Here is a 25,535-nt window from a genome sequence, read left to right as displayed (position 1 = left end):
GGGGGAGGGGGGCTAGGCATGATGGCACAGGCTTGTAATCAAGCACTGATAGCACTGGTGGGGTACAGACAGCAGGGTCTTTGGGATCAACTGGGATAGATATAGCCTATCTGCAACAGTACTATAGTACTAGCCCACGGCACTAGTGAGAGACCATGACTCAAAAAACAAAACCAAACAAACAGAAAAGCGAAAAGAAAAAAACCCAAACAAGGTGGGACTGGAGATATGACTGGGTGGGTAAAATGATTGTCTGGCAAGTATGAGGACCTGATTTTGGATCCCCAGAACTCCTGTAAAGCTAGATGTGGTAGCATGTGTCTATAATCCCAGGGCCCCTGTGGGTGAGAAAGGAGACAGAGACGGGAGAATCCCTGAAAGCACGTGAGTAACTAGCTGGATGGCCGAGGTGACAAACAAGAGACCCTGTCTCAAACAAAGAGGGTGGCAAACACTGAACTGACACCTAAGGCGGTCACACATATGATGACACTCTCAAAGATATGGTACTCATGTCCCGCCCCTCCACACACACATGCACACACACACACACACAAAACGCAGGTACATACCAACTGAAAGACTGAGAATTCAGGACCAGGTTTTCCCTGGTGGATTCGAGAATTAAATTCTCTTCCAACAAGAACTGCCCCTACTTTTCAAAGCATAGACCAGCACAAGGAGATAAAAGTGGCTTGATGTTCACTCCAGGCTAACTAAAGACAGCTGAGTGAAAGGTTCAGGCACCATAAAATTAATAAGATCACCGCTGTACTCTCTCTGTTGCAGGTTCAGGAATAAATTGGGGAGAAATCTGTGATGCACAGAGAGCAGCCAGCTCAAGTGTGAATCTATCATTTTCTCCACTGACGTCTTCTAGCATTTTCTTTCACAGTATATTTACCGGATTCCTAGCTCGCCAAAGTTGCTTCCGAAGCCTGAGCGGCACTGGGTTCTTAGAGACATCGAGACCAATTTTGTTTGCTAAATAAATTCCAGGGTAGAACACTCTGACTTAGGCCCAGGCCAGGCAACGGTTCTTACGTAAGCTGTAAAACAATAGTTTTTATCTTATCTGAGGGACTCACCGCATGTGTGTGTGCGTGTGTATACGCGTGTGTATTTTACTGCCAAAAGAAAATAAATGGAATCAGCACACACATGATAACGCGCTCTTTGCTAACTCATACTAATTGCTGGGCTAATTGATGTTTGTTGAACTTTCTCCGTTTCATTGAGTGATTAGGTACAAGGCTAACAGTTGACATCTGTAGGCGCTTAACTGGCGTCTGTAATTACTGTTAATGTTAAATAATTGTTAGTTAATTGGAGTGGTAACTGACTGAATGGAATCCAGATTGTGGAGCAGAAAAGAAACCTAGTTAAATAAACATACATTTTTGGGAGAAAACAACGTGTTTTTCTCCCCCCTGTAGATGTCAGAAACTAGAAATTATCCAGAAGCATGGGATAGCCCACAGGCTTTCCTGGAGGAAGGACCCAGAAGCATGGGATATCCCACAGGCTTTCCTGGAGGAAGGAAGCCACGCCTGGGGCTGGAAGAAGTGTTAGGAAGCTTCACTAAAGAAGGAGGCTTTGGTCTTCAACACCTTTCGGTGCCTGTCTGCAACACAGACTTGGTGTTTTAATAGCCATCATTGCTATCACACTGGCCTGCTGTGATTGCCTTCCTCTGCCAGGGAACCAGACACTAGACCAGTGTCTACAGGAAAAACACTGCATACCCATACCCATGAATGGGCTGAAGAGGGCTGAGGAGCTGTCAAGCTTTTCTGCCGGGTGTAAAGGAAACTATTTCAGAGAGAGGATGCAGGAACTGACCAATAGAGGAAGTGAAGAGCTTTCTAGCGGGCTCAGAAACAAAACACAGAGTGTCTGAACGCTCATGAAAAGAATCTGCTACGGGCTGGGGAAATGACCCAGCTGGTAAGGTGCTTGCCACACAACAAGTGCAGAGTTCTGATCCCCAGCACCTACACTGAAGTACGGTGAAGCTCTCCGTAATTAGCCCTGGGGAGACAGATGGGTGGATCCCTGGGACTTACTGGCCAGTCGGTGCAGCCGCAGCCAGACTCACTGAGAGATTTCGTCTCAAAACAAAAGGTGGAGAGCAACTGGGAAAAATACTGAACATCGATTTCTGGACTCTATATCCATAGACATACAATGTATTGCATAGTAACAGGTTCTTGAGTGGTCACGGGGACATGCATGATCTGAGGAGCTGGCCTTCTTCCTTTTGCAAGGTGGCAGGGTGGCCAATGTTGGACCTTCAAATACCACCTTAGATGCTCTCAATGACTTACAACTAAATGCTTGTGGTGGGATCTAACTCCTGCCTCTATTTCCTCTTCCTGCCCACCCACAAGTCCCTCAGAGGGCCAGGGGGCAGTGGCTGGATAAATGTATTGATTGAGTAAGAAGGCTGGGGAGGTGGCTGTATGAGGACCTGAGTTTGGTGCTCAGCACCCATTTAAAAGTTATTCATCCCAGCCCTAGGAAGATGAAGACAGGAGAGGGGCCCCAGCCACCTAGCCTAATCTGTGAGCTCCAGGGCCGGTGAGAAAGCCAATCTCACACAATATGGTGGAGAATGGAAAGGGAAGACACCCGGCAAAGAAGGCATCTGGCTTCTACACGTGCGTACACACTTGTGTATCCAGAGAGAAGCACTTTCTCCCCACGTGGAATATTTCTGGTCTCCCGCTTGTAATTTTACACTAGCAGGACAAGGCAGGCATCTGTTTCCCAGAATTCTCTAGGAATAATTCTATACAAGAGCTTCTGTACGCGAGAGTCAGACTTCCACAGGAAGGCCAATTTCCATGACAAAAGGGGCCTGATTGCGTGCTATTTGTGGTTTGGGGTGGGAGAAGAACGAACTACTTCTAACTCCTTTGTCTCACATCAAGCACCAATTACCCTTCAACACTATTTAATTCTCCACATGTAAGACATTTCTATCTCTAAAAACCCCAAGAAAGCCAGCTCTAAAACAGCACACACACACACACACACACACACACACACACACTCCCCCCAAGGGAAAAAATTAAAAAAATGAATATTCTACCTTCTCCTTATCTGGGATTTCAGAGTCGATAAAAACAGAACTCATTTGCAGAGACTAAACTTGGCTCAGTTTACTGTGACACCCATCAGGTTTGAAATTGACATGACAGTCTTTCTTACTCTAAACCCAAGACACCCCAAGGGGTGGTAACATGGGCTCCTGTGTCCATGATAAAGAGGTATTAAGTTTTAAATCACATTTCCCTCCTTAAGCTACTCCACAATCAACTGTATTGTTTTTTAGTGTGTAACTACTTTAGGGGAGGGACTTTACTCAAGACACAATGTTGCCTTTTTTTATTCAAAGAATCCTCTTCCTTCAACTAACAAATACAGAGAACACTGTTGCTATTAGAAACTTACTATGAAGTTGCTTGCAATACCTTAGTTTCTCTATTTTGGAGACAGGACCTCTGGTTGGTTCTGGTCTCATTTTATAACTCATTATATTGCAGAGGATGATCTCGGATTTCTGGCCCTCCTGTCTCTACCACCTCTAGGGTGCTGAGATTCCAGGTATGAGCCACAACTAGCTTATGCAGAGCCATGCATGGAAAGCAGGGTTCACCTCATACTAGGTAAGCACACACCCATCAAGCCACACCCCCAGCCTCAGAGGTATGTTTGAGTCTCATCTTAGATCCCAGAGGCTGTCTCTGATGTTGATCAAAGCAAACCACTAAAATCATTTAACAAACCTGTATCAGTCACTTTCCTGTTGCTATGCTAAACACCGTGACCAAGGCGGCTTGGAGAAAAGTTTATTTGGGTTTAGGGTTCTAGAAGGATGAGAGCCATGTTGGTGAAGAGGCCTAGCTGCAAGGAGCAAGCATGGTGGCTGAAGCAGGATGTTGAGAGGTCACATCATCCTTTACCGCAAGCTCGAAACAAGACAGCCCAAGCTAGAAGTGGCATGAGGCTTTTAATCTCAAAGGCCACGACCCCATACCTCTCAAACATTGCCACCAACTGGAGATCAGGTTTTAAAATAGAGGCAGTTCTCATTTAAACCACTACAGGGACCACTCTTGACTGTGTCCCCCTGGAAATCCTATTTCCAACAACCCCAGAAAAGGGTGTGCCTCTAGTCAGTATGCTGAGGCCTTGTAGAGTTCAAGGTGATCAAGTGTTCCATCTGGGACGCCCATGAGAATTCCCCACATTTGGTGCTGGAGAGGAAGCAGGATTCTGCCTAGCTGGTGGGTGGTGGAACACTGATCCTTCACTTTCCTGAGGTCAAGCCATGCTCACCATGGGATTAGGAGGCCTCTACCCTCTCAAGATTGTTCCCCACCACCCCCATCACAGACACCCTTAGAGAGTTACAGCTCCTCTTCAAACTAGCTCCGGGGATATTCCCTAACAGGATCTAAGTCTCCACTGTGGGACTGCTGTATTTTGACTTTAAAAAAAAAAAGAAAGGAAGAAAAAACAAAACACCTCTGGGCATAACAGGATCATCCCACATCCAGTTTGGAGCAGTGCTTACCTCGCCTGGTAGTCATGGCAACTTACTGAGGGGGAACAATATACAGTGGTAGCTAGGTCTTTTGGTAATTGTCAGCCGAGCAGTTAATAGCCTTAGTAGGAGGCTAGGAGGGTCAAAGGACCTCATCCAGGGATTTAGCCATCACTCCCTTCAGCCACAAGGGATCATGGAGGATTGGGGGACTCCATCGTCATCCATGATGAGGTGGGATTTTGTGGTGATGTAGCTGCTCGAGGGTCACAGACATTTCAGCAAATAATCCCTCATCTTTGTTTTGTAAGTAAGGCCAATGAACTAATTAGTTCACCAAGTAGGACCTTGGTGAATCATTCATTACTCTGGTCAATTGTTGGTGCCCTATCGAGTGTAGACATTTATCCACGTGAGCCCAGGAGAAGTTAATAAAGAAGGTACAAAGGTGTGTGTGTGTGTGTGTGTGTGTCAGTCAAATACACTTCTTGCATGTTCTCCCTGCAGCCTGCCTTGGCTTCAGGAGGAGTCCTGAGAGAGGGACTGTGAGGTGAAAGGAGGCGGCAGGTCCTCCTCTCCTAGCTGAGACAGGCCCCGCAACCAGGCTGGAAGCAGACAGGAGTCATCACTTCTCCTTCCTTGCCTTCTCCAGGAGGCTCTGCTCTACAGAGACTGAAGGGCTTGGGATGAGGTTAATCCTCTTGGCAGGTTGGATGTGTGTGCACCAGCTTACACACCCAGGAGGCCAAACTGCGGAGGAGGAGCTATGGGAAGTGAGAAAGGATAACAGGAAAAGGAGAGATGGCTCAACAGTTGACTGCATCCTGCTCTTCAGAGGATCTGATTCCCAGAACCCACCTTGGGCAGCTCAAAATCACCTGAAACTCCAGCTACAGGCGATTCGATGCCCTCTTCTGGCCTCTTTGAGCACTGTATCCATGTGCATAAACCCATCCACAGATAAATAATTAAAAATAAAAAGTAAATCCTAAAGGAGGGGCAGCCTGGTCTACAAAGTGAGTTCCAGGACAGCCAGGGCTATTATACAGAGAAACCCTGTCTTGACAAACCAAATAAAGTAATAGTAATAGTTATTACTATTAATAGGTAGTGGTGGTATATTCCTTTAATCCCAGCACTTGGAAGGTAGAGGCAGACAGATCTCTGTGAGTTCGAGGCCAGCCTGGTCTACAGAGCAAGCTTCAGGATAGTCAGGGCTATACAGAAAAACTAACTCCAAAAATCAAACAAACAAACAAAACATAATAAATATTGGCCACTATGAATCAATTACAAAATTCTTTTGTGTGAATTTGTGTGTGTGTGTAAACTTAAAAGCTGGTATCAGGCGTCTTCCTCAATCTGTATCCACCCTATTGTTGTTGCTGTTGTTATTGTTAGTGTGCTTTTGAGCACATGTGGGTGTGCCAAACGTAGCAACTGTGTGAAGGGCAGGGGACCACTTTATGGAATTGGGTCTCTACTACCAGCCTTACATGGGTTCAAGGCACTGAATTCAGACTGCTACACCTGAGTGAAAAGTGCTTTTACCCACTGAGTCATCTCACAGGCCTCTACTTTTTTTTTTTTTTTTTTGAGGCAGGATCTCTCTGCCTGAAAGCTTCCAAGTAGGTTAGGCTGACCCCAAGGATCTTCCTGCCTCTGCCTCCCCACTGCTAGGACAGCAGGAGTTGGGTCATCATATCTAGCTTTTAAACAAGGGTTCTGGGGATTCTAATTCAGGTCCTCATGCTTGCAAAGCAAGAACTTTCCCTACTAAGCCGTCCCCCTACTCACAGAAGCTCCTTTTTAAGTACAATGTGCTCCAGAAGTTGGGGAGTTACAGAATCTACTGCTCCCATAGCTGTTCAGCTCACAGCACAGGGGCAATAAGTAAGTCAGTCTCTCTCTGCTTCTGTCTCAATGGGAAAACTCATTTTTTCCTTTGGCAGATGGTTGAATCACAAAGACAGAAGGATTCATAAAATTCACATGAACATCCTGTAAACATTTAAACACACTGAGATTAGATAAGACAACTATGACCTTGATTAAAGTTGAGGTTTTTTTTGTTTTTTGTTTTTTGTTTTTTTTTATTTTCGAGCCAGGGTTTCTCCATAGCTTTTGGTTCCTGTCCTGGAACTAGCTCTTGTAGACCAGGCTGGCCTTGAACTCACAGAGATCCACCTGCCTCTGCCTCCCGAGTGCAGGGATTAAAGGCGAGCGCCACCACCGCCCAGCTGAGCTATTTTTTTTTTAAGTCTACAGTAATAATCCTTCCAATTTGTAGGCTCGGGCTCCACGTCTCTATTGAAAGGCTCCTTCTCACTGGTTATGCTCTGTATATAAGCAAGCACACGCCACCTGATTAACTTGTAAAACTGGAAATAAAAGGCATCAAAAGAAGCAACATTTTGGAACACCTATGTGGGGTCTTACTCCACTGAATTGGATTGAGTCTACAACACAGGAACACTCCAACAAAAATCAATTGGTAAGTTCCAGAAAACATATTCATCATCCCCCTGTCTGTTCCGACCCATGCCCTTCGCCAATTAACGGTTTTATCCCAACTGGAGATGCTGGCCCAGAACTAGATTTACGTGGGATTGAAAACTCTGACCTGCAGAGGCTAAATGGCTTGTTCAAGCACACAAGCAGAGGGATGGACTTGAGCCAGGGCCCCTTGCTGTTACAGCCCGGGGCTCTGTCTCGAAGCTGAGCAGGCCAACACCAAAGCTGCCAACTCCAGAGTCCCTGGCCCAATCAGCCAGTGAGCTTACCACTGCCCTCCAACAGTGAAATTTTATGGACCAAATCCGCACACCCACCAGACCACCAGGCTTGGAGGCATAACCTTTCCAGCTAAGCCTACTACTTTGAGACCAGAAGACTGCCAGGCTCCTGTGGAGAAGAGGGGGTGATATGTGGCTTTGAACATGACCCTGAAGAGTGCCAATGTGGGACTCCCTAACACCCTTGTTAATGTATTCAGTAAGAGAAGGCCTTTAAGAATGTCCCTGCTGTGTCTGTTACCTGGTGTAAACCTGTCCTTTCTTGCAATGCTGTAAAACACTGTGTGTGTGTGTGTACATATGTACATATACACACAGAGAGACCTGACTGACTTTTAGGTAAGCAAGCCGGCTTTTCATATTTACTTGAACTTGATGCGAGAGAAGATGACCCTGAAGGACCTGTCCGCCATATATCCAGTAACACGGCTGCTACTACCAGGAGTAAAAGCAGACACCAAACCACATGTGCCTAGCGACGCTCACTGCACCTGTCTCCCAGGAGTTATCGACATCAATTCTACACAGTGATCTTTTGGGTTTTTTTTTTTTGGGGGGGGGGATGATTGTATTCCTGATATTTAGCAATTTGAAAACTGCTAAGTTGTTTGAGATCCCCACATCCCTCAGTCTCCTTCTCCAGGGAGAAGGGGTTGAGTACCAGGTATTCTGCCTACTTCAGCAACACCTGTACTTGCACACCGATTCGATTCGGGAGCTTGTCATTCATGCTACCAAGGGAAATTAGCATAAGGCATTAAGGGGAAACTCCAGGGGAGGAGAGGAAGGCCATTTTGATGGAAATAAGGGGCCAAGGAATAATCCGTCATCAACTAAAATGCTTATTTGTGTACGTTTCCCAAGCAAAGCTTAGGAGAAAAGCCTGTGTTGATTTTAGTATACACAAAGAAACCTTAATCCTTTCAAGGCAACTGAAATCACCCCTCACTTCTCTCAGAAAAGCAGCTCAGAAGAAAGGCACCCGGTCAGGGGCATGGCTGTGCACTGCCAAATAGACACCACACATCACTCAGTGGAAGCAAACACAAATAAGAACACGGGAAGTGCCGGACTGGAAACTCAGGGCTGGGGGTGGGATGGGAAAGAGAGAGAAGAGACAGGAAGGAGAGAGAGAGAGAAGGGGCTCAGCCATCAATCTGGGTTTTCCTCCTCAAGTTGCAATTAGAGCCAAACCCAGAGCTTAGAAAGGGCCATAGCAACTTAGCAAAAAAAACAAAAAAACAAAAACAAAAACAAAAAAAAAACCCTGTCCCAGGTGACAGGGTGACAGGAGGTGTGTGTGCCAGGGTTGGGAAGGCCGGGGAATCATACAAACTGCTTTGGGTAGTGAGTGACCTGCCCTGCCTCAGTTCCCTCTCCTGTTACCTTTCCTTTTACTTTAAATCAAGGACACCTCTAAGGCCCACTAATTCTTCCCTCTCAATAACACGATCAGAAAGCAATCATATGCTCCTACCATTGAGGGAGATGTGCTGTGGAACCCACATCAGCTTTCACTGGGCTTTTAGAATTATGAATAACAAATTTATACGAACTTCTCAGGTCATTAAAAATATGATGAAATATAAAGCTGGAATCATATCATGCAATTAAAATTCAAGATCATATTCAATATGACATTAATTCTGAGAGTCCCAGCAAAGTTCTAAGCACACAGGCCCTGGGGACAACTTCAAATATAATGTACTGTTTAAAAATCAAGGTAGGTTCAATTTCAAAATAATAGGAGAGCACAAATTAACTATACACAGACCTCTTACTAACTAGTAAGCAAAAAGAACAAAAATTAAAAATTTTAAAAATGAAATAAACTGCTGAAATGGTCTCCCATTTCACCCCATGGACACCTAACTCCTGATCCAGTGCAGGTCCAGCACTCCCAAACATCTTAGTGATACAGAGATTACCACAGGCCAGTACATCTTTATTTAGCTATTATTTAGCAATAATTATCCTGCAAGCCCCTAAGTCAGGTTCTATAGCTGGAAGGGGAAGGTGGATTGCTGTCCCTTGCATCACTCAGTGTTGCACTATGGAAGCCAGTGCAAGGAGACTCCCCTAAATTTCATTGTGGCTAAAGACACTTCTGCAAATAAAGACTACTAAGAAACCTACCGGCAGTTATTTAGGGTGAGTCTTCCCCAGATGCATCTCGGCATCATTAGCCTCTCTTACTCTTTAGACTGAGGTTTGCAAGAAATAAATGGGGAAGTGCGTAATTTAATTCTGCCCTCTTGCACATTTATTAACTTTACAGAGAGCCCAGAGCAGAAAGGTTGGCTTATGGCTATGATGCCGTGTATACTAAATACCTCCGCTGGTTATTACCGTCTGAGGGCCACATGTACTATTTATAATGCTCCAACTGCCGGAAGTTGATAACCAGCAATCAAGACATTGTAAAAACATTCTCCTCTGTTGCAGCTGCCCACATGAAATTAACACCACCGATCAATTTAAACAAGGAATCAGTAAATTCTTTCAAAGTGAACTTTCCCTCCCTCATCTCAAAAACATCCAGATTCCACAGCTCACCAAAGCACAAAACGTGAAGACAAAAAGATCACATGGATGGATTTTCCTTATCTCCTTCTTCTCAGACAATGGCAATGAGATGCATATTTATTTTAAAGCCATCATTTAGAATAATAAAGGGGGGGGTGTCTTACCTTTGTTTATAAGAACAGTGTTGAAGAGTTTTTCGGAGCTAGCATCTGATGCCTGAAAAACAAGAAGGCGTGAAGACTGTCAGCAAAGACCATCACCCACAGCATCCTGGGTTGCTATGATTTTAAATCAATTGACAATATTTTAGGAAAATATAAGAGCCCGTAATTTCCCCAAATCCTCCATGTGGTGGTGCTGGTCGACCGCGGGAGAAAGGCGTGCAGTGCAGCTATTTATTGGGGGAAAGAAAAAAAATCTGATTTTCAAAACGTGTCCTTATTAGACATATTATCGGTGCAAAACATATTTCTATGAAATGGTCCACAAGGCAATTTAGTTAATTCACAAATGATTTACCAATTCCGTTGACAGATCATTATTTTGAAAATAGCTTTTTGGTGTTTTTTTTTTTTTTTTTGTCACTGGATTTTCTGTTTTTCGATTTTCTTCTACAAATTAGAAATCTGTATTTTTTTGGACATTAAGCTTTTCCTCACTAAAGTGTCAACCATTATACCCAGAAATTAATTTGTTTTTGAAGGTGTTTTGATGACCCCGATGTTTAGGGTTTCTCACAGTAACCAGGCCAACCTCAGTGTTTCAGATGAGGGTTGACCCTGTTTAAAACCTGGCCACTATGCCACCAGGGTTACTTCCTTTTTATGTTTTCCAGAGATCATGTCTGCTAATTATTACACTGGCATGAGGGAAGTCAATAGCTTGTTTAAATAGCAAGATGAAAGACAATTTCAAACATATACTAATGTTGGTTTCGTGGAGGAGGTGGTAATGTTGACGATTTACTGCTTATTTCTAGGACTTAGAAAAAAAGGTAAAATTAAGCAAGTTCACTGTTCTGATTTGAAGATACCCCTTGGAAACGTCAAGGCCCACCTACATTTATACTGTGTTTGACTTATAACCCTAATGAGAAAACTCTTATCTTTCATGTTTTATACAGAAATGCATAAATTTGACCAAGCAAGGCACAGAATGTTCAATAAATATAAGAAAGAAATATGGGGGACAGGGGCGAGGAAACCTGGACTGGCTTTGGGGGACAAAGAAGATATTCTATGTAGTCTTTCAATGCTACATTGATGGAGACGAAATATTTCTGTGTATAACTGAGGGAAATGTTCCAGTTCACAAGGCCAGGGATATAAAAAGACCTAACCTATTTTTTATTATGGCTGGTTCTCATTTATTTTAATTCTAATCTTCCTGCTGCAGGGGTGGGTTCAGAGGATTAATAGGATCAAGGGCAAAATTGTACAAAACAAGTATCCAATCGCATTCACTTGTGAAAAACCATACAGAGATTCCACCCTGTACTTTTGTAGGAAGAATGAAATACAGACGCAGCTTTCCTCACATCGTAAGAAACACTAAATGAAATTATATTACGTTATAGTAGTATTTCATAAAAATGAGCCACAGAGAAAGTCTTCGGGAGGGTGTTCAGCACCAAACAGTCCAAGAGATCCGCACGGCACACAGAGACGTGTGAGTCTGACAAAGCACGGGATTTCTCTGCTGCACGAGAGGTGTTACTATACCCACACAGTAAAGCGATGTCTACACTTGTGAGCTTTCCCGTTTAAAATCTAGCAATTCAAAGAGTTTTCCTCATTCTGAAAACGCTGTTAATTGCTTTTAGAATGCTCATTAGCGAGTCATGGCTTCAAAACTAAAATGGAGTTTTTTGAAAGAAAAAAAAACTACACACATGCACACACAAGCAACACCCTGTCTCTTCAATTATTTTACAAAACTAAAATGTCACTCGGAAAATTGGGGGTTTTCTGGTACAGTGAGACTAATGGTATACATAAATAGGTTTGTTTTTTTTTCCTTTTTTAAAATTACTGCTCTTCCAAAACGGCAAAAAGCATAGCTGGGTTGCATTTTCAGTAGCTCTGGGTATGGAAGCCAGGGCAGGGTTAGGCTGTAGGTGACAGCCCCTGTGATTCGGCCCCCTTTGTGAGCACCACGGGGCCAGCGCTGAGTATACTCTCAAGTAGATAGCCAAGTGACCCTGAGGACCTGATGCTGCTGTGACCAGCATCCAGGAAACATGTCCGATGGATATTCAGGACGCTCAGAGCAATGTCTTCTAATGGAAGCTTTTTGAACCCTTCAATTTACTGATATCCGCCACAAAATGCTGAATTGTCTCTCGAGCCTTGTATTACGGAGATGTCTCAGAAAAGGCCTCCTTTGTAAAAGCAAAAACACCAAAGGTGCACATGTCTAGGTGGCTTGGGGAAAAAGTCCTTCTGGTCCCTTGTTCTCCCATCTGGCCTCGTGGACCACCTTCATCCAAATTCCTCGGGAGCTCCCTAGGCAAAGTCTTGATAGGTGCAAATTTCCCATAGCTCCTTCTTCAAGGAACTTTCTTTCCTTCCACGCTTTTAAAAATCATTTGTGCAGAGTGGGTGTGATGTCTCAGCAGGTAAATGTGTTTGTTGCCAAATCTGCCGACCTCAATTCGATCACTGCACCCACATAAAGAAGGAAGGAGATAACGGATTCCTGAAAGTTGTCCTCTGACCTCGTCATATACCCTCCAAATACATAAACATGTACTTTTTTAAAAAATAAATCGTTTGGACAAATCGCTGGGTTCCTTGGCTCCTTAATCGTGGAGACGTGTTCATTTTGTTACTTTTAAAAGAAAAAAAGTACATTTCCCTCTACGACTTGGATCATTTCCCTAGTCAGTTTTTCTTTTTTCTTTTTAAATTCACAACGACTAATGCAGGTGCGGTGAATCTAGCGGCAGGCGCACCGGGTGTCTTCCCTCATCTCTCCAGCACCCAGTACCTTTAGCTGCTCACATTTTAATGTTTCCGTTGCCATTTCGTTTCCTCGTCTTGACTTTGATGGGCTTTATACACTTAGAGGCTGTGTCTACAATTCCCAGAGAAACAAGCTCTGTAGGGCATTTTCCGGGAAGGTATATGGGTGTTATTTGCCTTTATATCAATACTTGCTATGCTCTAGAAGCTGTAGCTGGCGTGGAAAGAAAAGTTAAGTCAAGCAGGTTGGCTAATAAGGAAAATTAATAAAAATAAAGAAATAAAAACCGCCCGCACACACGGGTGGGTCCCAAACGTCTGGAGCTGCACCCGGATCCCCTTAAAACTCGGATCACCGAGGCGGCCCTCCAAAGCCGCACCAACAGTAAGGACTTCGGGAGCAGTCAAGACAATCCTCTTGGAAACTTAAGCGCCGGTGAGTTCCTGCACCAGCCAGGCTCTTCGCTTCCTCGGGCTCCGCGTGCGCACAAGAAGGAGGGCGGGGACCCGGAGATCAGTGAGGGGGGACAGTGACCCGTCAGCAGGCAGCACCGCGCCAGGGAGCCCTTCCTAGCCCAAGCGGACGCAGGCATTCCAGCTTGGGGTCTAGTGGATCTCACTGGGCAAACATGGGTCCCCTCCCCGGAGGTGGGATCGTCTCTATCCGCCAGGGCTTCCCGGGCAGGCGCTCGTGGCTCACCGGCCGAGCCCAGCGGGTGAAGGGAGCCAGGAAAGTACAAAGGGGAGCGGGGGAGGGGTGGGGGAGGGAGGCCGGGCCCGCCAGACGCCAGCAGCCCGCCCCTGTTACCACCCTGGCCCGGCGGCGGCCGCAACAAAAGACCCCTCGACCCCTGCCTCCTCCCCCGCAACCGCAGGCGGCGAGCAATTGAGTCGTCCCACCCCACCCCCCCAGGGGTGCGGGGACAACGTTACCTGGTCGCCAGGGGTTCCGCGGTCTTGTCAACCCCAAGTTCATGGTTTGGATCCTCCGCCGGGTTCCCTCCGGCTGGATTACCACACACCACTACCCGGAGAGAGCAACCAAAACCCACAGCAAAGAAAACGCCCAACTCCAGCCGGCCCGGCTAGGTCCACAAGTCTGTGTGTTTCGCTAATTCCTCTCCAAAGTCTCAAAGCCGAGGCACACGAACCAAATCCGAACCGGAGCCGCAACAACAGCAGCGGCCGCGGCCGCAGCAGCAGCAGCACCCGGCTCCTCCGTGGCAGCCGGGAGTCAGCGCCGCGCGCGCACATCCAACGCAGCCAAGTCCAGGGCGGGTGGCAGGGAGATGGGGAGGGGGCCCGGCCCGCGCGCTCTCCGGGTGGCTCCTGCGGGGCGCGCGGGGGACCGGCTGGCTCAGACCAAGGGCTCAACTTGGTGCGCCCTGGGGACCTGATAGAGCTGAAGAGCAGCGGCCCAGGAGCCGCCGCCGTGGCGCGCGTAGCTAAGATCGAGGCGGCTGCGGCGGCGACAGGACAAAGGAGACCATGTGCGGAGGGAGGGAGGAGGGAGAGGGAGGAGGAGGGCGTTCGGCGGCAGCGGCGAAAGCTGCTCCCCGGCGGCCGCCTCAGGCTCGCCGACAGCGGGTGCCGCCTGCACGGCAGCGCCGCGGGCTGATCTGATGGGTTCTGGGTCCGCCGCGGCGTGGCACCGAGACGCTCCGGGGGCGGCGATCGGCCGCGGGTGTCTCCCGCGTGCGGTGCGGAGAGCTGTGGTTGAAGCTGATGCGGGGCGCGGACTAGCTCTGCTCCGGCCTGCCTCTCCCGCCTGTTCCCGGCTCAAGTGAACTCCATCGGCGGCACGCCGCCAGCGCCACCGGCTACCCGGGGCTGGATCGTGGCAGGGAAAGGGGTCCCTGGTGGCGACGCGGGGACACCCCTTTCTCCCGCCCTTGCTCTGGCGCTCTGGACTTCGCTCCCCGGATTGTACCGAGCGCGCCTTACTCCAGGCGCTCGCGGCTCTCGGAGCGGGACTTCTCGGCGCGCCCAGCCGGAGCCGCCAGCCGGTGCCACCGCCCCTCCTCCGTCCCGCCCCGCGCGCCCCGCCCCTCGCCGCCCCTCCTCTCCGCCCTGGCGCCCGGTCGGCCCCGCGGGGGCGCAGTCCCTGGGTGCGACACTGACAGCTGTGGCTCCCACTACATCCCGCCTCCGGTAGCAGATCGGGCCCCTGTTCCCCTTGGCGCCTTTCCCCGCGGGCAGAAACCACCGCGAAACTCCACTCCCTTTGCAGTTAGGGCTTCCGAGATTTGTGCTAAACCAAGGAAAGGCTACTAGGCCCGCAGCCTGGGGTTGAATTGTATCCAGGCCAGTCGCAAAAGCAAAGAGCAGGTTCTGAAAGGGCAATGAACGTCCAGGGTGGTAGATCTTGGGTAGACAGTGGAACAAATAGTGGGTGCCCAATACAAAATAATTATTTCATTGTTAGACACGGAGGGGGAGGGGATCAGAGTCTAGAACAAAAAGGTCTTGATCTAACCTCTACCCCATGTATCACAGACCCAAGCAGTGTTAGGCTTTACAAAGTGGTCACTTAGCCATCTTTCCTGTTGCACAATTCCTCAAACTATTCGATTGTGTACACATTCACACCCACCAAGTGGTGTCTGATGCTTCTTCCTCTTTCGTCCAGCAAAGGGAAAAACAGAGGAAAAAACACTCCGAAACTCCATTCTATGAGTAGAGTAACTGTGTCACCTGTCACCACAATGTCCCCTGGAGCCCAGCTAACCGCCCTGGAAGGGAGGAGGATGGATGGATGGATGGATGGATGGATGATCACTAATGGCGCCCTCAGCCATTTGAGCCACTCACCTTCTACCATAAGACACAGCCCTTCTCTTCATTTTCAAGTATGTGTAACATTTTCTCTCCCCCCTCTCTCCCTCTCCCTTCTTCCCTCCCTCTCCCCACACCACCTTGTGTATGTGTGTGTGTACATGTGTATGTGTGCCCATATGCTACCTGTGTTCCAGTCCCCTGGAGCAGCAAGTGACCTGACTTGGGTGCTGGGAACCAAACCCCAACCCTTGGCAAGTACTCCTAACTACTAAGCCGTCTGTCCACTCCCCAAACATGACACTTCCTAAGGCATTTTGACCTCCTGCTTTACTCCCTGTCCTGACACACGTGGCCCCGTGAAGGAAGTGAGTCATGCCAGGGGGACAGATGAATGAATGCATCTTTAGCTTTGAGTCCAACCCTGCAAGCTGATGAGGTCTCTCTCCTTGGACCAAAATCCACGGAGACAAACCCAAAGAGTGCAGGCAAGGGAGGCCTGGGCTGTAACATGCACTGTGGGTGAAAAGCAAGAGAGACGGTCCAGTTCCCTCAAATGCCACTGCGACCCAGGAATCGTGGCTAGAGAAGAAAAATGATGGACAAAGGACAGGGATCCTCCAGAGAGATGTGTTCCACAGAGATGTCATTGAAAGGGCTTAAGAAAGACACCCGTATCCCTATGTCACAGCACTGAATGTTTGGACACCCCAGTACTTGGGAGGCACAAGCGGAGGAAAGTGATTTCCAGAATGATCTGGGGCACAAGGAGAAGACCCACCTTAGTAAAATGATTCAGTAAAACAATAGTAAGATGTACATATCTCATCTTTTTAAAGTTACTTCACCACAGCTGATGCCAAGGACCTCATGAATAAACAAATAAAAAGACATCTTCAAAGGGGCCGGCAAGATGGCTCAGCACTGTAAAGGTGCTCACCACCAAGCCTGACAACTAGAATTGGAGGTCTGGGGCTCACTTCCTGTTAGACAGGAACCGACTCCTGCAAGTTCCTCGGACCTCCCCATGGACACACAGAATAAATGAATAAAGGTAATGAATTAAAAAAAATGTTTTTTCAAAGAAGAAATGGGGGTGGGTGGGTGCTTGCTTCACAGAGACATTCTGTCCCTTTAGCGAAGTTAATTTTGAAAATAAGAGGCCTTTTGGTGTTTTACTACTCTAGGAAAGGACAGCATGAGAAGCTTGTGGAAAATGAGTTTGACTATCCACTTTGAGGAAAGGTGGCCTATAGTTCCAGCAGGCCTGAAACTCTATGTAGCCAAGGGTGACCTTGAACTCGCAGCCTTCTTCCACAGCTCTGAAATTCAGTCCCTTTCCCAATCTTCCTAATTGGGCATTCCACATTGTTTTATTAAGACAGTATCTCACTATGTAGCCCAGGCAGACCTCTGTGCCAACTGGCCATCCCCCTGCCTCCTTCCTTCCCAATGCTGGGATTACAGACATGGACCATTATATCGGGCCCTATTTTGAAAGATTTTTGGTCCAAGTCTGGAAGTCATTATGCCTTTTACAGTTCAAAGGCTTAATGTACGAAATATTTCTGGCTTCCTAACATCACTTTCAGAGTCTGAGCTATAACAAAAGACTTGCAAAGAGGTGATTTTGTAAAAACATGGACTCAAGCTGAGGGAGGAGAATCAGAAGTTCTGGGCCAACCTAGGCTACGTAAGACATAGTCAGCCAACTAGACACAATCAAAACGTTCTTTCTATTGTTAAATTAATTATTTCTGGAGTGTTTGTGAGATGGGGGAGGGGAGTCATTCTTTCCAGTGGTGTGGCCTCTGGCAAGTTGTCCATGTTCCAGTACATAAATGCATCTGTGCTCATACAGTCAGACATTTACACACACACACACACACACACACACACACACTTTATTTTTTAGAGTCTTGAGTAGCCCAAGCTAGCTATTTGACATAAAAGTAGAAGGGGGACTTTCTGGGAAGAAGGGATTCAGTAGGATTGGGAGGGGAAGGAAGGTGACCATGACACAATGACAGAAAGTATTATATACGTGTGTATGTATGTATGTATATGTAATTGTCAAAAAGTAAAAAAAAAAAATCTAAGATTTTAGTCAAGTTTCTTAGTCAAAATTTTCCAAACTAAATGAAAAGCCATCTTCCTCAAGTTTCAATATGTATCTAAAGTCATTTTTTTTTTTAATGTGGAAAGCTGAGGCAGAAGGGTTATGATTTGAAGTCAGCCTGGGCTATATAATGAGACCCTTTGTTTAAAAAAATAACAGAACAAAACAAATACAGTAATTCTAAATCCATCTATAGTGCTAATAACTGAGAATTTGAAATTCGAGGTGACAGTCCATGGGTACTATGTTACCAGACTTAACTTGGCCATATTTATAGAAAACACTTCTTTAAAATTCTGGCCTTAGGTTGAATGTTTTGCATAGAGAAAGTTCCATTAATCTATTTGTATTTAGCCTTGGGAACCTAATGAGCTTGAGGCACTGCCCCAGCAGAGTTGTACCGGGAGTAAAGGAAAAGGAAGCCTTTACAGAAATCTATTCAAGCCTTTAGTTTTAAATCACTTAAGCAGTTTGAAAGGAGCACTGAAGGGAAGCAATAAGGCCTAAGTTCCTTCTCCAGCTAGCCTTGGGTAGATGCCACTTCATCTGCCTTTTCTTTCTTAACCCCCCCCCTTTTTTTTTTACTGCACTTGGGGAGGCGCAGGCAGGGTCTCTTATATTCCAGGCTGACCTTGAACTTGCTACGGAGCTGAGGATGACCTTAAACAAATCAGATCTCCTGGTACCTCTCAAGGGCTGGGATTACAGGCTTGCCCCTACACCTGGCTTCTGTGGCACCGAGGATCCAATCCAGGACTTCAGGCATGTTGGCAAACACTGTGCCAGCTGAGGCAAATCTCCAGCCCAGGGCCTGCATTTTGAACCAAGAGTCTCCTGCTCCTGCACTGGTCAGCCAAGAGCCCTGGTGTAGGGAACAAAAGCAGAGAAGCTACTGCATGCCAGCAGACAGGTGCATTCCCGTCCTGTCACGGTCTACCTTTGTTCCTGCCAGTTTCTTCCCTTCACACTCTTTGGCCTGGGAGACAGCCATTCTCCCTGGGTTCTGGGGACTTGGTTGTGCAGGCCAATCCCTTTAAAACCACCAGATCAGGGCATCTTCCTTTCAGATGCATGCCTAGTCAGCTTCAGCGGGCCGCCAGGCCTTCTGCCTCCACAGCATCCATCCCATCATCAGGCAGGGCTGAGTTTTGAAAATGGAAGCCTCATAACTTGTCATGCAGAAAGGAGGCTGCCCTGGCTCACATTCCCATTGCTGTAAAGCAAAAATTCCTCCACTACTGTACGCCTCTGTCCCTACCATCGATCACGACTGTAACAAGAGGGAAGTAAATAAATGGAACTGTGTTAGTTTATGGTGCATACTACTGAGATGCTGGGGGAATAAATATTTTCCAAGTGTGGAAGTCAAGGAAAAGAATTTTACTTTCAAACTTCAGAGCTGACTATAAACTACGAAGGGGGGAAAAGTATAAGAGAGGACATAAAATATACCTTCCTTAACTACCAAATCTACATTAAAATATTAACATTCAGAGGCTGACACCAGAGAAGAAAGGCAGCGACAACTAAAAATAAATTTCATCTGTACTCATGTCACCCAGTTGTCGACAGATACCTCATCTGATTTGTTTTCCATTTCTATGTTGCTAGGGAGGAAGCCCTGGGTCTTGCATACACATATCATACAAGCACTCTACCACAAAGCCACAACCCCAGCCTCGCACTGGCGGGGGCTCTACCACTGAGCCATCCCTGGCCCCTCACTGGGGGATTCTAGGCAAGAAAATAGGGTAGGCCATGCAATAAACTACACAAGACGGTCTCATCTACTGGTTTCAAGATTGAGCCTCTACTAAAGATACTGACATTCATACATGTGGTAGCATGTTTCTCAAAAAAACGTTTGCCGTGGTGACATTGTTTACATCACTGTGAAGAGGGAAATATACAAATTGGGACACTCTCCTAATTCCAGAGCAGGAAAATGAGAGAGAAGCTGTAAGAAAGGCCATGGCATGGAGCTATAATGACAATGGGCCTCTTCCAATTACGACTGTGACCTTTTTCACTCTGCCCTGCTCTACCACACATCTGTGTAGCCAGTCTCAGTTTCTCACTCCCTGGCCACACCTAGAAGTAAAAAATAAAGGACCAGAGAGATGGCTCGGCAGTTAGGAGAAGCTGCTGCTCTTGGAGAGGAGGGACTGGTTCCCAGCACTGGAACTCCAGCTCCAGGGGATGGCATGCCCTCTGGGCTCTAAATACGCCCGCCTTACAGGCACAGACCCAAACAGAGATATATAAACACACATAAGAAAAAACAAAATCTTGTACTTATTTTTTAATCAAGGTGGCCTCAAACACTCTTGTAGCCAGAATGTCCTTCATCTCCTGATCCTCCTTCATCTGCTTTCTGAGTGCTGGGATGACAGGCATGTACTACAGAGGTTCTTTTTTTGAAACAGTGTTTCTCTATGTAGCCCAGGTTGCTCTACACTCAAGATCCTCTTGCTTCTGCCTTCTGTGTGCTGGGATTACAGGTGTGCACAACGCTCACCTCAAAACTGATTCTGATGTCTGTAACCTAGGGAAGTTTCCAGATCTGAGAAGTTGTGGCAAACATATCTTTGCCATATGAACACTGGAAGGCATTTGAGTGGTTTACTGTCATCGTTAGTTTTGTCAACTTGACACAGTCTAGCGTCATTTGAAAGGAAAGCCTTCATTGAGGATTCGCCTAGATCAGATTGGACTATGGCTCTATCTGTAGGCAACTGTCTTGATTTCTTATTGATGACAGTGGGCACAGCCCTGAGGGATGCACCATCCCCAGGCAGGTGGTCCTAGGCTGTATAACAAAACCAAGCACATGCTTGCAAGGCAGCCTGAAAGCAAGCAAGGCAGCAAGCAGCATTCCTCCATGTCCCTTCCTTGAGTTACTGCCTAGATTTCCCTCGGTGATTGATTATGACCTGGAAGGATAAGCTAAAATAAGCCATTTCCGCTCCTAAGTTGCTTTTGGTCAGAGTGTTTTATCGTGGCAGCAGAAACCAAACGGGAACACTCACCTGCCCTGGCTTTACAGACTGCAGAATGACTGACATCCTGAGAAATGGTGGCTGACTGAACACTGGTCCATCTTCCCTCCCACCGTCACTCAAAGGCTTGAGCAGCTTCCGCTGGAAACAAGCTACCTAGAAGTATTAACAATCCCCAGGGTTCTTGGAATTCTACTCATCCATCAGTGTGAATAAATGGAGCTTTTGTTTGAGGCTTCATGATTGAACACTTGCAGGAGTCCTCGCTAGGCAATAACAATATAATTGCCTCCACTGTTTTGGTGAATTATACAGTTTCTGGAGTAGTAAGAGGGATGTTAAAGCGTCACAAAATCCCCTTGGTGTAAATTTCCTAAAAAACATTCTCATTTCTGGCTTCTCTCTCTTTTATTCTGGTTTTAGCTTACATCAAGAGGGGGACTCTTGAACACTCTCTATAACCTCCATCTCCGGCTTCATAGGTCAAGGTCCGTGTTCTTTAAAACCAAATTTAAATTATGTTTAGTGTGTGAGGTGGTAAGAGATGGTGCGGGGGATACAACAAGTTGAAGAAATTGGTTCTCTTCTTCCACAAGGTGGGTCCTGGGACTTGAACTCAGGTCTCCGGGCTTGGCAGCATGTGCCTTTACCTACTAAGCCATCTCATCTGCCCCAAGAATATATCCTTTGCAGATGAGCAAGTGATACAAAAATACCAGTGATGATCAGAGATCAGGACAAGCCTGTGCGTACACCTACAGGAACCTGCCTCCTCTTTTCTGGTCCCATGCCCCTGCCATTTGCAGATGCTGGGGGCACACATTTCTTCCGCTACTGTGAAGGATACATTTTCTTTTTCTTTCTTCCCCTTTTTGTTTGCAGTGTATGTATGGGAATGGTGTAAGCTGTGTGGGGGTGCACATGTGTGTGTGTGTGTATGTGTGAACATACATATGTGCAGGCCCACTATGCTCAGCTCTCGTCTGTCCAGTCAATCATATGAGCACCAGTGTTGCAATACACACACACACACACACACACACACACACACACACACACACACACACATAAACGGTCACCACCAGCATTTCCTCATCTTCTAATGCTCTCTGTGTAAGACAGAGTCCATGCAGTGTATCACATCAACATGCGAACAGGGAAATGATAACACCTCTTTGCCAGCTAGAACCTGAAAGAATGAAGATACTATCTCCAGCCCAAACCACACTGTAAAGTCCTTTCTGCAGATGGCCACCCATTTGGAATTTCACACACTATAAAACAGAGAAGTCTAAACACAGAACACAGCTAAGTTCTCCTGAAAATGATTATGAAGTAAAATGTGATACCTGGAACCCAAACCTTACTATAAATTAATTCCAAGTTTGCTAGCCACTTTCCCCATGGGAAGGTAGTTCTGACTTCTGAGCTAGAATCCTGTCTTATCCAACAGAACACAGAAGAAGTGATGTGTTGGAAAACCCAGTCTTGGTAATAGAAAGGCCTGAAGCTTCTGTCTTTTTATGCTTTGAACCTAGTAACCAGACTGTAAGGATATCCCAGTAGACCCAAACCAAAGCATACAGGGGCCTCAGGACTAGAGACCTAACCTAGAGCTCAGAAACAACTTAGCTATCCCAGCACTCGGGAGGCAGAGGCAGGCGGATCTCTGTGAGTTCGAGGCCAGCCTGGTCTACAAGAGCTAGTTCCAGGACAGGAACCAAAAAACTACGGAGAAACCCTGTCTCGAAAATCCAAAAGAAAAAAACAAAAAAACAAAAACAAAAAACAAACAAACAAAACAAAAAAAGAAATAACTTAGCTAGTGTGTGTGTGTGTGTGTGTGTGTGTGTGTGTGTGTGTGTGTGTTTGGGTCACAAGCTTATATTCCTGGCTTATTTTTACAGTCATTTTGGGACTCAGTCTCTGGTCCTCAGGTTTACATGGTACGGCATGGGCAGAGATGTACCCACAGGCCCACCAGTCTTCTTAGAAGATGGGTGTGGTTCCTCCATCTCCAGTTGAATTTGCCTCCCCTGATGTCATGTAGAACTCAGAAGAGCTTTTGCCTTCACAGTTTGCAACACTGTATGCAAATAAATAACTGTTGGACTTTTAAGTTATTACATTTCTGCCTTGTTACAAAGCAATCAGCAACTGAAGTAGCAACCTGGGTATCTGCCAGCTGGGAGAAAAGAAAGGTGAACACAGGGAGCCTTGGGTATGGCTTTTGTGATCCATGGTCTCAGCCCCACACCCCAGCTCCTCATTGGAGGATTTTAGGCAGGGGCTCTACCACTGAGTCAAACCCCAGCCCCTCACTGGGGGATTCTAGGCAGGTGCTCTACCACGGAGCCACACTCCAGCCCCTCACTGGAGGATTCTAAGCTGGTTCTCTACCACTGAACCAGACTCTCAGTCCCAACACGAAGAAAAGAAAGAGGATGAATACAGGGAAGAGATGGAGACCTGAGCATGGGCTACAGATCTTGCCAGCAAGGGAGAGGACCTTTAGGTTTGTGAAAGATGCTCCAGAAATCAAAATGAGCTAACAGAAGAAAAAAATAAAAAACAAAGCAAAATACTCTAACAAGGCAGTTTTCCCTGTAATAAAGTCAAGGAAATGTAACATGTCAATATTAATAAAAGAATAAATCTGTCCCTCCCTTTCTTTTGGAGACTAGGGATGTTTGCAAAACTAAAAAGTCTTCAGTAATCCCTTCTTTTATCCGAAACAGATTGCAGTTTTAAGCACAGCCCCATAAAACTGTGGGTTCAAAGGAACCTGAAACCAAATTAGCATAAAATCTGGAATTCTCATTGCCACCAAATGTACAGCTGCCATCTGACAGCTCTGCTGTGATTTTTTTTTTCCCAAATAGAAACTGAAAGTAGCTGAGGTGACATGGGCCATGTCTCCAACTTTTCATGCTTTACTGCTTTTCTCCCGTAGATACAAGCACCAGAAAACAAGGTCTAACCAACCTTGGGAGTCCAGGGCTGTGGTTCAGTTGGCAGGACACCTTGCTTGGCACACACCAAGTGCTGGTTCCATCTCAGCACTGCATAAACCAGGAATGTTGGTGCGGGCCTATAACCTTAGTATTTAGTAGGTAGGGCAGAAAGATCAGGTGTTCAAAGTCATCTTCCTCCGCATAGTTCCTGGCCAACCTAGGCTCCCATGGAACCCTGTCTCAAAAACCAAATAAGGGGGTTGGAGAGATGGGGCTGGAGAGATGCCTCAGGGTTTCAGAGCACTTGCTGCTCTTGCAGAGGACACAGAGTCACTTCTCAGCAACCATGCTGGGTGGCTATTAACAGTGCAATTCCAGCTCCAAGAATCGAACACCATCTTCTGGCCTTCTTACCCTCTCCACAAATGTAAGTTAAAATTAAAAAACAAACAAACAAAAAACAGTATCCATCTTCTTCCAGCTCTACCACCAATACCTTAATTTTGTCACGAGGCATGGTGACACAAACCTGGAATCCCAACTCTGGAGAAGTGGAGGTAGGGGGAATCAGATGTTCAGGGACACCCTTGCAGTAAATTCTACATCAGACTGCATCCGAAGTAAAAGAATATCCACAGGGCAACCTGTCCAATAAGATTAGTTGGGGAATGACCACTAATGTTAGTGACAGCCAAGAGGGTTGGGGTTAACCCATTCAGAGGGAATATTTGCCCAGTACTTTCATGCGCATGCGCGCTGGATGGTTTAAGAGGATGCCAGAGGAGGCGGAACACCCCTTTTCCCAGGCTTTGCATTACAAATGGCCAGGAAAGAAGAAACCCACAAGTCACTGACCCAGGCATTTGCTTGGGTCATCACAGATCTCCATTGACTTCTGCAGATACAAAGGAGGGAGGGTTGTTTGGACTGTGGCTTGAACATCACTTTGGGGATCAAAAGTTAACCTTCCCAGGCAGAGATGGCTCAGCTGGTAATATACTTATAACCAAGGCTAGTGACCCAAGTTTGATTCCCAGAAACGCACGTGGTGGAAGGAGAGGGCAAACACCGGCAAATTTTCCTCTGGCTTAGAGCAACCATACTGCATATACAAGATAGATACAGAAGTTTAAAAAGTTACACGTGCCCTATGCACACAGGTCAGGAACAAACTCCATAATACACAGCAGGCCCTCCCTCCACACTGGAAGGTTGTTGTCCCACCTCCCCAGGAGGGAAGGTGGATTTACCCAGCACCATCCCAAACCTCCTCCTCCGATTCCCCATATGATTCACTGAATAAATCCAAGTGACAGCTGGCGGGGGCCGCCTCAACAGCACATGAAAAGCAGCCTGCAGCCCCGCAGGGAGAGAGGGGCCAGCTCCCTCCTCTCCCCTTCACAAGCTTCCCCCAGGCTTGCTGGATTCTCCCATCTACTCTCTCTCCTCCAGTCCTGGCCATCTGCTGCTGAACTAGGCACTGATGTTAACTTAACATCAACCACTCAGGCTAGAGACGGGAGGGGCTTAAGCTGTGGGACTGGGATGGGCTGACTCAATTGGAAATTTACCAAAAGTTCGCAAGGAAGCCAGCAATGGAGCATTGAGCCTTCGTTCACCTGCACCCTTTGAAAGCTGTCTTGGTGTTGTTGTTTAAAATAGGGTCTCCTGTAGCTTAGGGTGACGTCAAACTCCCTATAGAGGTAGTTAAGGGTCTCCTGTAGCTTAGGGTGACATCAAACTCCCTATATAGGTAGCTGAGGGTCTCCTGTAGCTTGGGGTAACCTCAAACTCCCTATAGAGGTAGCTGAGTGTCTCCTGTAGCTTAGGGGGCCCTCAAACTCTCGATAGA

General features: G+C 46.6%; 1 protein-coding gene across 3 annotated transcripts in view; it reads right to left on the bottom strand.

Moving 5' to 3' along the window:
* The window catches only part of Auts2 (activator of transcription and developmental regulator AUTS2), a 1,103,484-nt gene that overhangs the window by 83,820 nt on the left and 994,129 nt on the right, over positions 1–25,535 (bottom strand). For all 3 annotated transcript variants that reach the window (XM_057763815.1, XM_057763817.1, XM_057763816.1), the window contains exon 6: positions 10,038–10,089. In XM_057763815.1, the coding sequence (XP_057619798.1) occupies positions 10,038–10,089 (52 nt within the window). The remainder of the gene's footprint in view (positions 1–10,037; positions 10,090–25,535) is intronic.

This window comes from Chionomys nivalis, chromosome 3, assembly GCF_950005125.1.
Source record: "Chionomys nivalis chromosome 3, mChiNiv1.1, whole genome shotgun sequence".
NCBI lineage: Eukaryota > Metazoa > Chordata > Mammalia > Rodentia > Cricetidae > Chionomys > Chionomys nivalis.
This window is presented reverse-complemented; position numbering and strand designations above follow the sequence as displayed.